At 41.3% G+C, this 10,955-nt stretch overlaps 1 protein-coding gene across 5 annotated transcripts in view; it reads left to right on the top strand.

Annotated features, from left to right (window-relative positions):
* The window catches only part of L3mbtl3 (L3MBTL histone methyl-lysine binding protein 3), a 102,455-nt gene extending 91,896 nt beyond the window's left edge, over window positions 1-10,559 (top strand). For all 5 annotated transcript variants that reach the window (XM_021221353.2, XM_029533048.1, XM_021221351.2 and 2 more), the window contains 4 exons: window positions 2,337-2,416; window positions 4,738-5,192; window positions 5,445-5,507; window positions 8,753-10,559. In XM_021221353.2, coding sequence (XP_021077012.1) covers window positions 2,337-2,416; window positions 4,738-5,192; window positions 5,445-5,507; window positions 8,753-8,896 — 742 coding nt within the window. In that variant the 3' untranslated portion in view covers window positions 8,897-10,559. The remainder of the gene's footprint in view (window positions 1-2,336; window positions 2,417-4,737; window positions 5,193-5,444; window positions 5,508-8,752) is intronic.
* The last annotated feature ends 396 nt before the right edge of the window (window positions 10,560-10,955 follow it).

Below are 10,955 nucleotides of genomic sequence, written 5' to 3'. Positions count from 1 at the left end.
TTTGGATTTTTGTCTTACTTTTTTTTTTTAAACTTTTCAAAAAAAACCCAAAAATCAACCAGTTTTTAAATCTACCTTCCTAGTTCCTACAAGAGCTAGAAGTTGTGAATTCATTTCTTTGACTCTAATTTTAATTATTTCACGGTAGTCTATGATTTTTTTTTCTAACAATATTAATATAGACATCAAGTGACTCTTTTTTTTTTTTTCACTAGTCACAATATTGGGATAGATTTTGTAGACACAAAGAATTATTTCTGACTTAGTTCCAACAAGTTAGAAATTTGAGTCCAATTAGCCGGTAGCAAGTTAACTTTGACAGGTCATCGGAAGTACGACTTCCTCGTGCCTAGTTTTGTGGGTGTCTTACCTTGCTTTTGCTTGTTTTTATGATACCAGGGTTTGTGGTACCAAGTACCTGGGTGAGCTGTACTTTTGGAGGCTTGGTTGGTTTTAGTTTGGGTGGTTTCTTTTTTTGTTGTTGTTGTTGTTTGTTTGTTTGTTTTGTTTTGTTTTTTATGGGGATGGGGTGGGGTCCTCACTATGCAGGTCCAAGCTAGCTTTGACCATACTCCACAATGTACCGCTCCTGGCCTGGCCTCCTGAGGAACTAGGATGACAAGTGTGTGTCATGGAGGTTGGCCGCCCTACTGTTTCTGTGGAGGAAGGTTTCCGTCAATACCTCGGGTGCTTTGTCAACCATCAGTTCACCTGCTCGTGTGCAGTAGCTGACAAGCCGGCACAGCACTAGATGGTCCAGGTTCAGGATGTTCTGAAGGAACGTGGATCCCCCAAAGTCTTCATTCGGAGTTCTCTGAATGTCTTGGGCAAATATTCTGCACTGCATAAAAACTGATTCCTCGGGGTTGGGGATTTAGTTCAGTGGTAGAGCGCTTGCCTAGCAAGCGCAAGGCCCTGGGTTCGGTCCTCAGCTCTGGAAAACAAAAACAAAAACAAAAACAAAAAAAACCAAAAACCTGATTCCTCATCATTTTCAAATAGGTGCTAGTCTTCAGTTCCAAGAATGTTTTAGTAGAAACTAAGCCAGGAGCTCAGGTTCAAGCGGGATTTCATTTGTATTCTTGAAAATAATCTTTGTAAAATGTTGTGAACGTTTATTGCGTGCTTCTTCTGATGGTTTGGTTGTGTTACTATATCGGTTTCAAGTGGAGATGTGCCGTTGCAATCTCTAAGAATTCCTTTTGCGTTAGACGAGTCTGTTTAATTGTATTTGCCTTGTTCTTGGACCTTATTAGTAAGGCTCTACATTGTGCAGCCAGATACCACACTACAACACTGTAGACTGTGCTTTATGGTGACCGTCAGAAAGGAATACATCACACTAAACAATTTTAAATCCCATAAATTTCTATTTTCAAATGTTTATGTACTACATACCCAGCTCCTTACTTTAAAAGAACCAAATTTTGTCCTTAACTCCAGGGTCGGAGTTTCAAATGAAGCTTTTTAATAAATTGTTTCCGTTTTAGAGTATTCAAGGCCTCTTTATTTAAGAGTTAATTCACTCCTGCTCAGAAAGAGGTGAATTCACTTCAGTGGAAATGACCTCACCGGGAAAAGCTTCCCAGTGTTGGAATACATGCCAGTGGGCCAGTCTCAGCTTCAACCCCAGATTTTTAAGATATTTTTCTTTATTTACATTTCAAATGTCATCCCCTTTCCTGGTCTCCCTCCAAAACTCCTCTGTCCTTACCTGTTCTCCTCTCCCCCTGCTCACCAACCCACCCACTCCCACTTCCTGGCCCTGGCATTCCCCTACACTGGGACCTTCAGAGGACCAATGGCCTCTCCTCCCATTGATGACCGACTAAGCCATCCTGTGCTACATATGCAGCTAGAACCATGAGTCCCTCCTTGTGTACTCGTTGGTTGGTGGTTTAGTCCCTGGGAGGTCTGGGAGTACTGGATCTGGGAGTCCCAGATCTTAGTGCTGAGGAATGTAGAGTGATTTAATTAAATACATGCATGATACAGACTTGAGACTTTTTTTTTTTTTTTTTTTGGTTTTCTGAATCTTACCAATGAGTGCAAATGTTATTCTTCCTGAAGCTGTGTTTGGAATATATAGTAGCCATGTCTTCCTGAGTGGTTCATCTTCATAGAATTCTCACCATTAAAAACCTACCTAAGTGACCATGAAGAAAGTGGGCTCTTGTGTCGGCTGTTGGTGTCAGTTGCTTTAGCCTTCACTTTAAGAAAAACAGTTGCACCGCCAGGATGACCGAGCGGTCTAAGAAAAACAGTTGCTAAGATGCTGTTCTGGAATGCTTTAAAATTCTTCTGTCCTAAAATACTGACATAGCTATTTTTCCCAGGGAAAAGCATGCCAACAACTTCAAAGAAGATTCTGAAAAGAAAAAAGAAAATGAAGTAAAGACACCAGCTGAAGCCAAAGGTAGCCATTACATTACCATGACATTGTTGGTTATTGCCCATAAATATTCAAGAACCATAAATTGCTCTGTAGCCCAGGGATGTAGTTCCATGGCAGTGAAGTATCTAGAACCCACAGGACAATGGATTTGACTCTCCCATACCACAGAATAAGTAAAAGTAAATAGAGACAACTGGAACACAGCAATCACCTTTTACTGGAGGTAAGCTTGGTCTGTTCTTTCATGGAAAGCAAGAGAAGGGGCGTTGCTCAGGATGCAGACACTGAGGAACTTGCAATAACAGATTTAGCGGTAGCCTGTGCTCATAGTTTCTGTCACACACTGGGTCCATATCAGATGTAAGGTTTGCAAAGAGGTTCTCTTTGATTCTTGCCATACATCTTCTCTAGTACTGCTGGCTACACTTGCTTCAAGTGTGTTTTGAAATCCAAACAGAATATTGTGTTGCTGTAAAAGAAGCACAAAATGAAAAGAAAAATCACGTGAACAAGTGTTTGCTGGAGTTAGCAAGCACAGCATTAGGAAGGTTGAGTAGCACTGTGCTGGTGGAATCAGAGTGGTATATGTTCATAGTATCATCTTCAAAGACTCCAGAAGCCATCGCTAATGTTGGAGCTTCACACGAGCCCCCTGACAGAGTGACTGTTGGTTTTCCTATGAAGAACGCAGAGCCCTAGCAATGAGCTGTGAGGCATATTACTACTCCCCATTTGAAAGTAGGTGGAACTGTGATGATGGAGTGAGATGTCAGTGTTAATGGATCCAAGCAACCCGAAGGTGGACTAGGACACGCATTTGTAAAAGACTTACATATGGCGAGCAATCAGAAGACAGATTATAGAGCAGTCTACCCTGTTGCTCTGGTATAGAGTAAAACCTTGTCAACTGTCTAAGCCACCCTTGTGTATATATTTAGTTTAAGTGCTTGCTAAACTCTTGGGGATATCTGGGATTAAGTTTTCAGGTTATCTACCTTCTCCCACTTTTTTCCCTTAAGTATTGGAGGTTAAACCGGTGTTTTTGCACTTCCTAAGCAAACACTGCTACAGAGCTACATCCAGCCCCAGGTCCTAATTGCTAAGCAAAATCGTTTTAAATAATTTAAAAGGAATAGAAATTAATATGGTGGCTTATGTTTGGTTTTCACCTTAAGTAATTTAAAAAGAAGAAAGATAAATGTGGTGGCCTATGTTTGATTTTGATTTATAACAGAGATACAGCAAAAGTAAGATAACCCAAGATCCAGTGAAATCTGGAAAAAGTATTATAGTGGCTGTGAATGGTGCAACCACCTTCTTGTAAATGACAAATGCCATCTTTCTTTAAATTTCCATCGTGCATACATTCCACATTTTCCTTAGCCTCTGTTGCGGGACACCTAAGTTGGTTCCATAAGTTAGCTCTTGTGAATAGTGCTTCAGTAAACACCAATGTGGAAGTGTCTCTTATGCGTCACCTGGTGTCCTCCGGGTAACGTGGGGCCATACTAAGTCCATAGGATTAGCCTGAGTCTCACCACAGGGTCTAAGAGCTTCTTTCTGTCCACACTGTGCCTGGATTTGTTTCATTTATTTTGGTTGGTTTGGTTTGGTTTGGTTTAGTGTGGTTTGGTTTGGTTTTCCTTAATAACTGGCATTCTGCACAGAGTGAGATGAAATCTCCTTGCATTTTTGACCTGCATCTTTCTCATGCCTTGTGAGGTTCAGCATCTTTCAAGTCCGTTTGCTGCTTTATTTTTTCCTTTGTGAATTGTCTGCTCATTTCCTTTGCACATTTATTAGCTGGATTTTTGTTTTCTTATTGCCTGGGGTTTGTTTTTTGTTTGCTGTCTTTATCATTTGTTGTTGTTTGTATAATGTAGATATTTTCTGTCAGTCTATGGGTTGTCTATTTTCTCGGTTAACTATTAAAAAACTAAACAGTTGATGACTATATAATGACAATGTGATAATTAACTTGTATCAAACCAAGACTAGGACAAGTCAGAAGTAGCAACTACCTGTAAACAGAGTTGCAATAGCTGCAGATTGGCACCGTTACATCATCTAATGTATAGGGGAACAGAACAGAATTTTTCAGGACTGAACTTCTGTTCTGAGGGACAATTATCTTAAGCACTAAAGAGGCACCATTGTGAACACATAATAGCTGTCCATATCGTTTATTTATCATGGCAAGAATCAATAGACTATCATTACTCGATGAGTGTGACATTGTCTACCTCCCTGGTGTCATTATTCAATGGGATGCATGACACTTGGGGCTGTTCAACTGCCTTTCAGACACAGATTTTCTTTTTTTCTTTTTTTCCATTTACCAGTTGTTCGGGAAGAACCTACCCCTAGTGTACAGCAGAGTCAGCCACCCCAGCAGGTACCACAAGTACAGCATGCTCAACCACCTCAGCAGGCCCAGAAGGCTCCACAGGCCCAGCAGGCCCAGCCGGCTCCACAGGCTCCACAGCCCCAGCAGGCTCAGCAGGCCCAGCAAGCTCCACAGGCTCAGCAGGCCCAGCAGCCTCAGCAGGCTCAGCAGCCCCAGCAGCCCCAGCAGGCTCAGCAGGCCCCAACAGCCCAACAGCCTCAGCAGGTTCAACAGGCTCAGCCCACCCAGCAGCAGGCTCAGACCCAGCAGGCCCAGCGGCGCTCAGCAGTATTTCTCTCCTTTAAGCCCCCAATTCCATGTCTGCCCTTGCGCTGGGAGCAGCAGAGCAAGCTCCTTCCTACTGTCGCCGGCATCCCAGCCAGCAGGGTTTCCAAATGGAGCACAGACGAGGTACGCTTGCTTTAGCTACTTGGTTTTGTTGCCATATTTTGTCTGCAGGACCATCAGCAGGGATGTTGGCATCTTGAGTGCGATAAAGGCTTCAATTGTAGGTAGTATTTAATCTTTCAGGGTTTTGTTTCTCCTATAAGAGAAATTTCATTTTGAGGGAATTGCATTAGGTATATGGTTTAAATATTTTTGAACCTGCAATATTTGGATCCCAACTTTTTTAACTTGGAATTTTGATATTGTTTTTGACAGGTGTCAGAATTCATTCAGAGCTTGCCTGGGTGTGAAGAACATGGAAAGGTGTTTAAGGATGAGGTAAGTATCCTGCTATATTGCAATATGTTTCTTGATGGGACCAAAGCACAGAGATGTGTCAGTGGGGAAATGTGCAAAATTAACAGTCAGAAGGAGATGAGTTCCATCAAAGTAGACATTTGGTGTGTAGTTGCATTACTAGCAGCATTAACCACTTAAAACATCTTACAGAAGCTCCAAAGGAAAGCTTGTATGAAGTATTTCATGACCACACACAATATCCCTAGACTCATTATAAAACTCCCGACAAAACTTAAAACAGCATGTTCTTATATAGTTTGTAGCACTGAGATAAATCAAAGGAAGACATTAGCAGTGTTTTGATAAGGTAAAATTTTCTCATTACTTTAATTTCGGATACTATCTATCATCTTAACAATATCAACATGAATTCTATCTAATGCTCAGAATAAAGAGTAGTGCTAAAGCCAGGGGCAGTCTCTCCTGTGTCTCAGCAGTATGTATAAGAGTGGGAATTTATCACTGTCTGCCTCCCAGACTATCATTTCTAAAAGTACTTATTTATTTCAAATTAGTATACAGAGTAAAAGGTGTCCTTATGGCCTTTTCATATACACTATCGGTTGATGCCTCTCCACACAGGGTCCCCCCATCTCCCTGCTCACCCTCCAGCCCTGAATGTCCCATTCTACCCCCAGTATTGCTCATTCGGCTTCCACGTCACAGGAAATCTATGACCCTTTCTGACCTGCTTGCTAGGATTGTATATTTGAGAGCATTGCAGCATTCAGCTTTCTGGGCTAGGTTACTTCACTTAATTTTCAGACTCAATGGGTTTTCCTGAAAATTTTTATTTTATCTTTTGCTGTGGCCAAATAAGAGTTCACTGTATGCATGTCCAGCATTTTAATTTCCCATTACATTGTGGACGGACATGTAGACATCAGCAGCACTCGACCTAGGTTTGCAAGTATCTCTGAGAGGATGTAGAGTCTTATGTACCCAGGAGGCTCTTAGCTGGGTCTTACCGTGATTATATTTTTAGCTCTGTCGTGAGAAACTTCCACACTGCTTTTCAATCTGGCAGCCGCCATTCTTCGCTGTTACCAGCCGTGGGTACCGGTTCCTCTTGCCCCCATATCATCTCCAGTGTTTTTTTGTAATTTGTTCTCTCAATAAAAGAATGTAGGTGGGAGTGAAAGGACCACATGGGTCCATTCTATTTTCCATGTGGTCCCAGAAAAGAAACTCATGTTGTTAAGCTTTTCCAATGAGCCACTTCAACAACCCTTTCTTCTATATTTAGTGGAATGAGGAAGATTACAAAAACAAAAACAAAAAAAAAAAACAAACAAACAACCCAAAACAACTTACTTATAAGCTTGTGATTAGTTAATTAATTAGTTCTTGGGAATTCAGAATTGTAATAGCTTACTGGGACCAACATGGTAAAGCATACTACAGTATTATAAATCAGAAATGTATTGTCTCACAGTTTTTAAAGCAAGACTAGAAACCAACCTCTAAGTTCCATGCTAGCCTCTCTTACGGCTTATAGATAGTTCTCTTTCTGTTTTCCTATGGGCTTGTTTCTGTTTCCAGTTTTAGCTCCTGAACCCAGAGCTCAGCTCACCTGTGTGACCCTAGCTTAGCCAATTACTCCCTTACAGTTGCAATGACACTATTTCCAAATAAGTTCCAATTCTGATGAATTCAAGATAAGAATTTGCAAAAGAAGGGCTGGTAAGATGCCTCGGTGGTTAACAGCACTGCTCTTCCTGAGGCTCCTGGTCAGATTCCCAGCACCCACGGGAGGGTGCACAACTGTCTGTAATGCCAGTCCCAGGGGATCAGACACCCTCTGCACACATGCGGTGCACAGGCATACATCATCAAACAAAACACCAATACACATAAAATAAAAATAAAGATTTTTAAAAGAATTTCCAGCCTGACAAGGTAATGCATACTTTTAATCCCAGCACTTCAGAGGCGGAGGCGAGTGGATCTCTGTGAATTCGAGACCAAGGCAGTCTACGTAAAGAGTCCCAGGGTAGGAAGGACCATGTAGAGAAACCCTGTCTCAAACAAACAAACAAACCAAACCAAAACCAAAACCAAAACAACAAAAAGAATTTGAAGAAGACACGGTTTAGCCAATCATGATGGTTAAGGCTTCTAGTTACTCTGAGGCAGAAGACAAAACATGTGCCATGTCTTAATTCAAAATAGGGAAATTGAAGGAGAAATTAATTAATGTGCTGTAAGACCATGCAATTCCCTCAAGGCTGAAAGTCCTTTTAAAAACAATACCTGTTTTGTTTGTCACTCCACTAAACCACTTTCATTTTCATTAAGTTGTGTGTGGCTTTGAGCTTCAAAGTGTCCTAGTCTGTAATGAAACTGTTCATCTTGGGAGGGGCCGTGAAAGAAAAGCATTGGCATGATATCCGTTAACACTGGCTGGCGTTCCTCCCGACAGATTCCTGGTTCTTTCTCTTCTGTCTGGAAGCTGACTATAGTCATGCCTTTCTTTCTCTTTGTTTCCCTTCATGGTGGAGGGCTAAATTTGTCAGGTATTCATGTGTAACTGGTTCTTTGCCCAAATTATTTTGTGTTCAAAAATATTGTTGTCTTCTGTAACTTAAAACAAACGAAAACAAACTCTCTATATATATATGACTCAGTACCTGATTGAGGAGACCACAAGAAGGTTTGTGGGTTTGGGAATGAGAAGGTGGCTTGGTGCATGAAGTGTTTGCCAAGTAAACACTATGACCTTTGGGTCCCCACCATTCCCATAGAAATCCAAGCATGGCAGTGCATAACTGTAAAAAAAAGTACTGAGAAATAGGCGTGGGGTCGCTGGAGCTCTCTGGCTAGAGAGTTGAGCTGGAATGGCAAGCTCCAGGTTCAGTAAGAGATGCTGTCTCAGAGAATAAGGTGGAAAGCTAGAGAGACTGACGTTTGTAACTGAACTCTGGCCTTTTACACACACACACACAATTTAAGGTTATAAGAAAGTGTGACCACTTTCCCTTCTTCTGTGGACTGCAATTTCAGATACTTGAGCTTTACTATGCTGGATGTGTGGTTCTAGGTAAGAAAGACCCATGGATTGGGGATGTTGTGTTTAGGAGCTCCTGTGTATGCTGTGTTAGTATTGCTGTATAGAATTCAGCTGATAATTCAGCATAAAGCTTTGAATATTCTCACAATATTCCCTCTGGTTAATCCACATTCCTCTGTTTTGTTTTGTTTTGTTTTTCTCCCCTTTATTTCAGCAAATTGATGGAGAAGCATTTTTACTCATGACCCAAACAGACATTGTTAAAATTATGAGCATTAAGCTGGGCCCAGCTCTCAAGATTTTCAATTCTATTCTGATGTTCAAAGCTGCGGAGAAGAATTCCCACAATGAACTGTGAAGACGGTGAATTCTGGCACCATCGGCTTCTGCTTTATAGCTCATTATGTTCCTTCAAAGCACAAGGACAGCTCTAGCTCCTGAGTGAGAAGTCTTCAGAATTCACAGGAGCAGCACTCCAGGGCTCCATCTGTCCGTCCAGCTGCGTACGCATTCTTAGGAAATGCTTGAGCTTCTTACCAGCAACTGTCCAACAACAGTCACCTTTTGGTTCCGCTCACTGAGCTCAACTTACCTTTGTAAACTTACCTTTTTTGGATGTGGGAGGAGGGTGGGGGAAGGGAGGCTTCATTATTTATGGATGGGGGCACAATCAGAACTTTTGGCATTTTGTAAACATTGTCGGAGTCTCTTTCATGTACACCTTCTTTTTTTTTTTTTTTTCAAAACTTTCAGAAACCTTTTTATATAACTGAATATCAACCTAAACCAAATCCTTTGAACCTGGCTGGGTTTACCCTTGGACTGGTGTCAGTCATGTTCGCCCTGTGCCATATTTGGAATTGCAGCATTAGCCAAGTGTAACGTTGTGAGTCACGATAATTGCCTAACTGTGTGTCATCCTCTGTTGGGACTGAAGAATTGTAAATACAACCTTTCTTTGAATCCACATTTTTACTTTTGCACGTATCATGAATTGTCAAAGGACTTTTCACCAGCATCTTTACTATTATTATTACCAAAAAAAAAATGTATATAAAAGAGTGGAATTGAAGAATAAACTATATAAACCTACTTGGATTTGAAGGAAGTAGCGTATCTGGACAGAATCAATTTTGTACCTCGTGGTGCCCATGTGTATCCGGCAGTTGGCGTCAGAGGACTGTGCAGTTACACATCCCAAGGGATCTCGATGAGGAATTTGATCTGTGAAGTTCTTGTGTGCATCTCTGTAAATGACGTGGAAGTAGCTGGTGCTGTACCGAAGAGGATTCACTTGTTGCTGGAAACACTAATCCTCCAAAAGCTCCCATCTGTGCCACAGGTCCTCCAGGCCCAGAGGATTTCCTCAGAGTGAGCTGAGAAGCAGAGCGAGCTCGGGACTGCACAGACCTGCTGTGACCCTCACAACCAGCAGACGCAGAATTCGCCACGCTCACAGATTGAGAAAGTGGTTCCCAAAGCCATTATTCGGGAACCTCTGATGATGAAAGATTCCTTTTCCTATGAAATATTTTGCCTTGATTTCTAAGCATCTGAATGCACTTTAAATGAGAGCCCATGGTTATTTATAAACTCATAGCTGGCAGTGTTTTGTTTGTAAGCGTGCACTTCTAAGGGGAAGGTAAAATATTTTGTCAGTCTTTGGATGTACTTTCTAATTCCACAATTAGACATTTACTCAAGGACTGATTTAAAAATAGAAAGTTTAGTAGCATGCTGTCAGAACTCTGGGGGAAAGTCCCACCTCTTTCCATGAACTCTTTAATGTTTTTCTGATGTAGGACTTCCTTTGATGTGCCATAGTTGGAGTCCTTTGCATTTGTCATGATTCAAGGTAAACAGGGTCCGTGACATCTGCAATGTCCTCTTTCTTCATTTCTCTGCATGAATCTGCTAAGTAAGCTTTTTATTGTTACTTCTCCCTTTGTTGTGGTCAGTATTTGTACATTAACTTGCACTTGTTACATGTGATATGAATGAAATAAAATCTTAATTGCAGATTGTTTTTATATACGTATGATTTTCAAGGAGGTTATTAAATAGGAGAGGTTTAAGAAAACAGGAACGAAGTCACTAAATATGCACTCACTGATAAACAGATATTAGCCCAGAAACTTAGAATACCCAAGATACATCTTGCAATACACAAGAGAACCAAGAAGGATGACCATCGTGTGGATACTTCATTCCTCCTTAGAATAAGGAACAAANTACCCATGAAAGGATATAGGTACAGAGACAAAATTTAGAGCTAAGATGAAAGGATGGACTATCCAGAGACTACCCCATCCNGGAATCCATCCCATCATCAGCCACCAAACCCAGATACTAATGCACATGCCAGCAAGATTCTGCTGAAGGGACCCTGATATAGTGGCCTCTAATGAGGCTATGCC

Source organism: Mus pahari, chromosome 21, assembly GCF_900095145.1.
Source record: "Mus pahari chromosome 21, PAHARI_EIJ_v1.1, whole genome shotgun sequence".
Lineage (NCBI taxonomy): Eukaryota > Metazoa > Chordata > Mammalia > Rodentia > Muridae > Mus > Mus pahari.
Note: the sequence above shows the minus strand (reverse complement) of the source record. Positions and strands in the feature narration are given on the sequence as shown.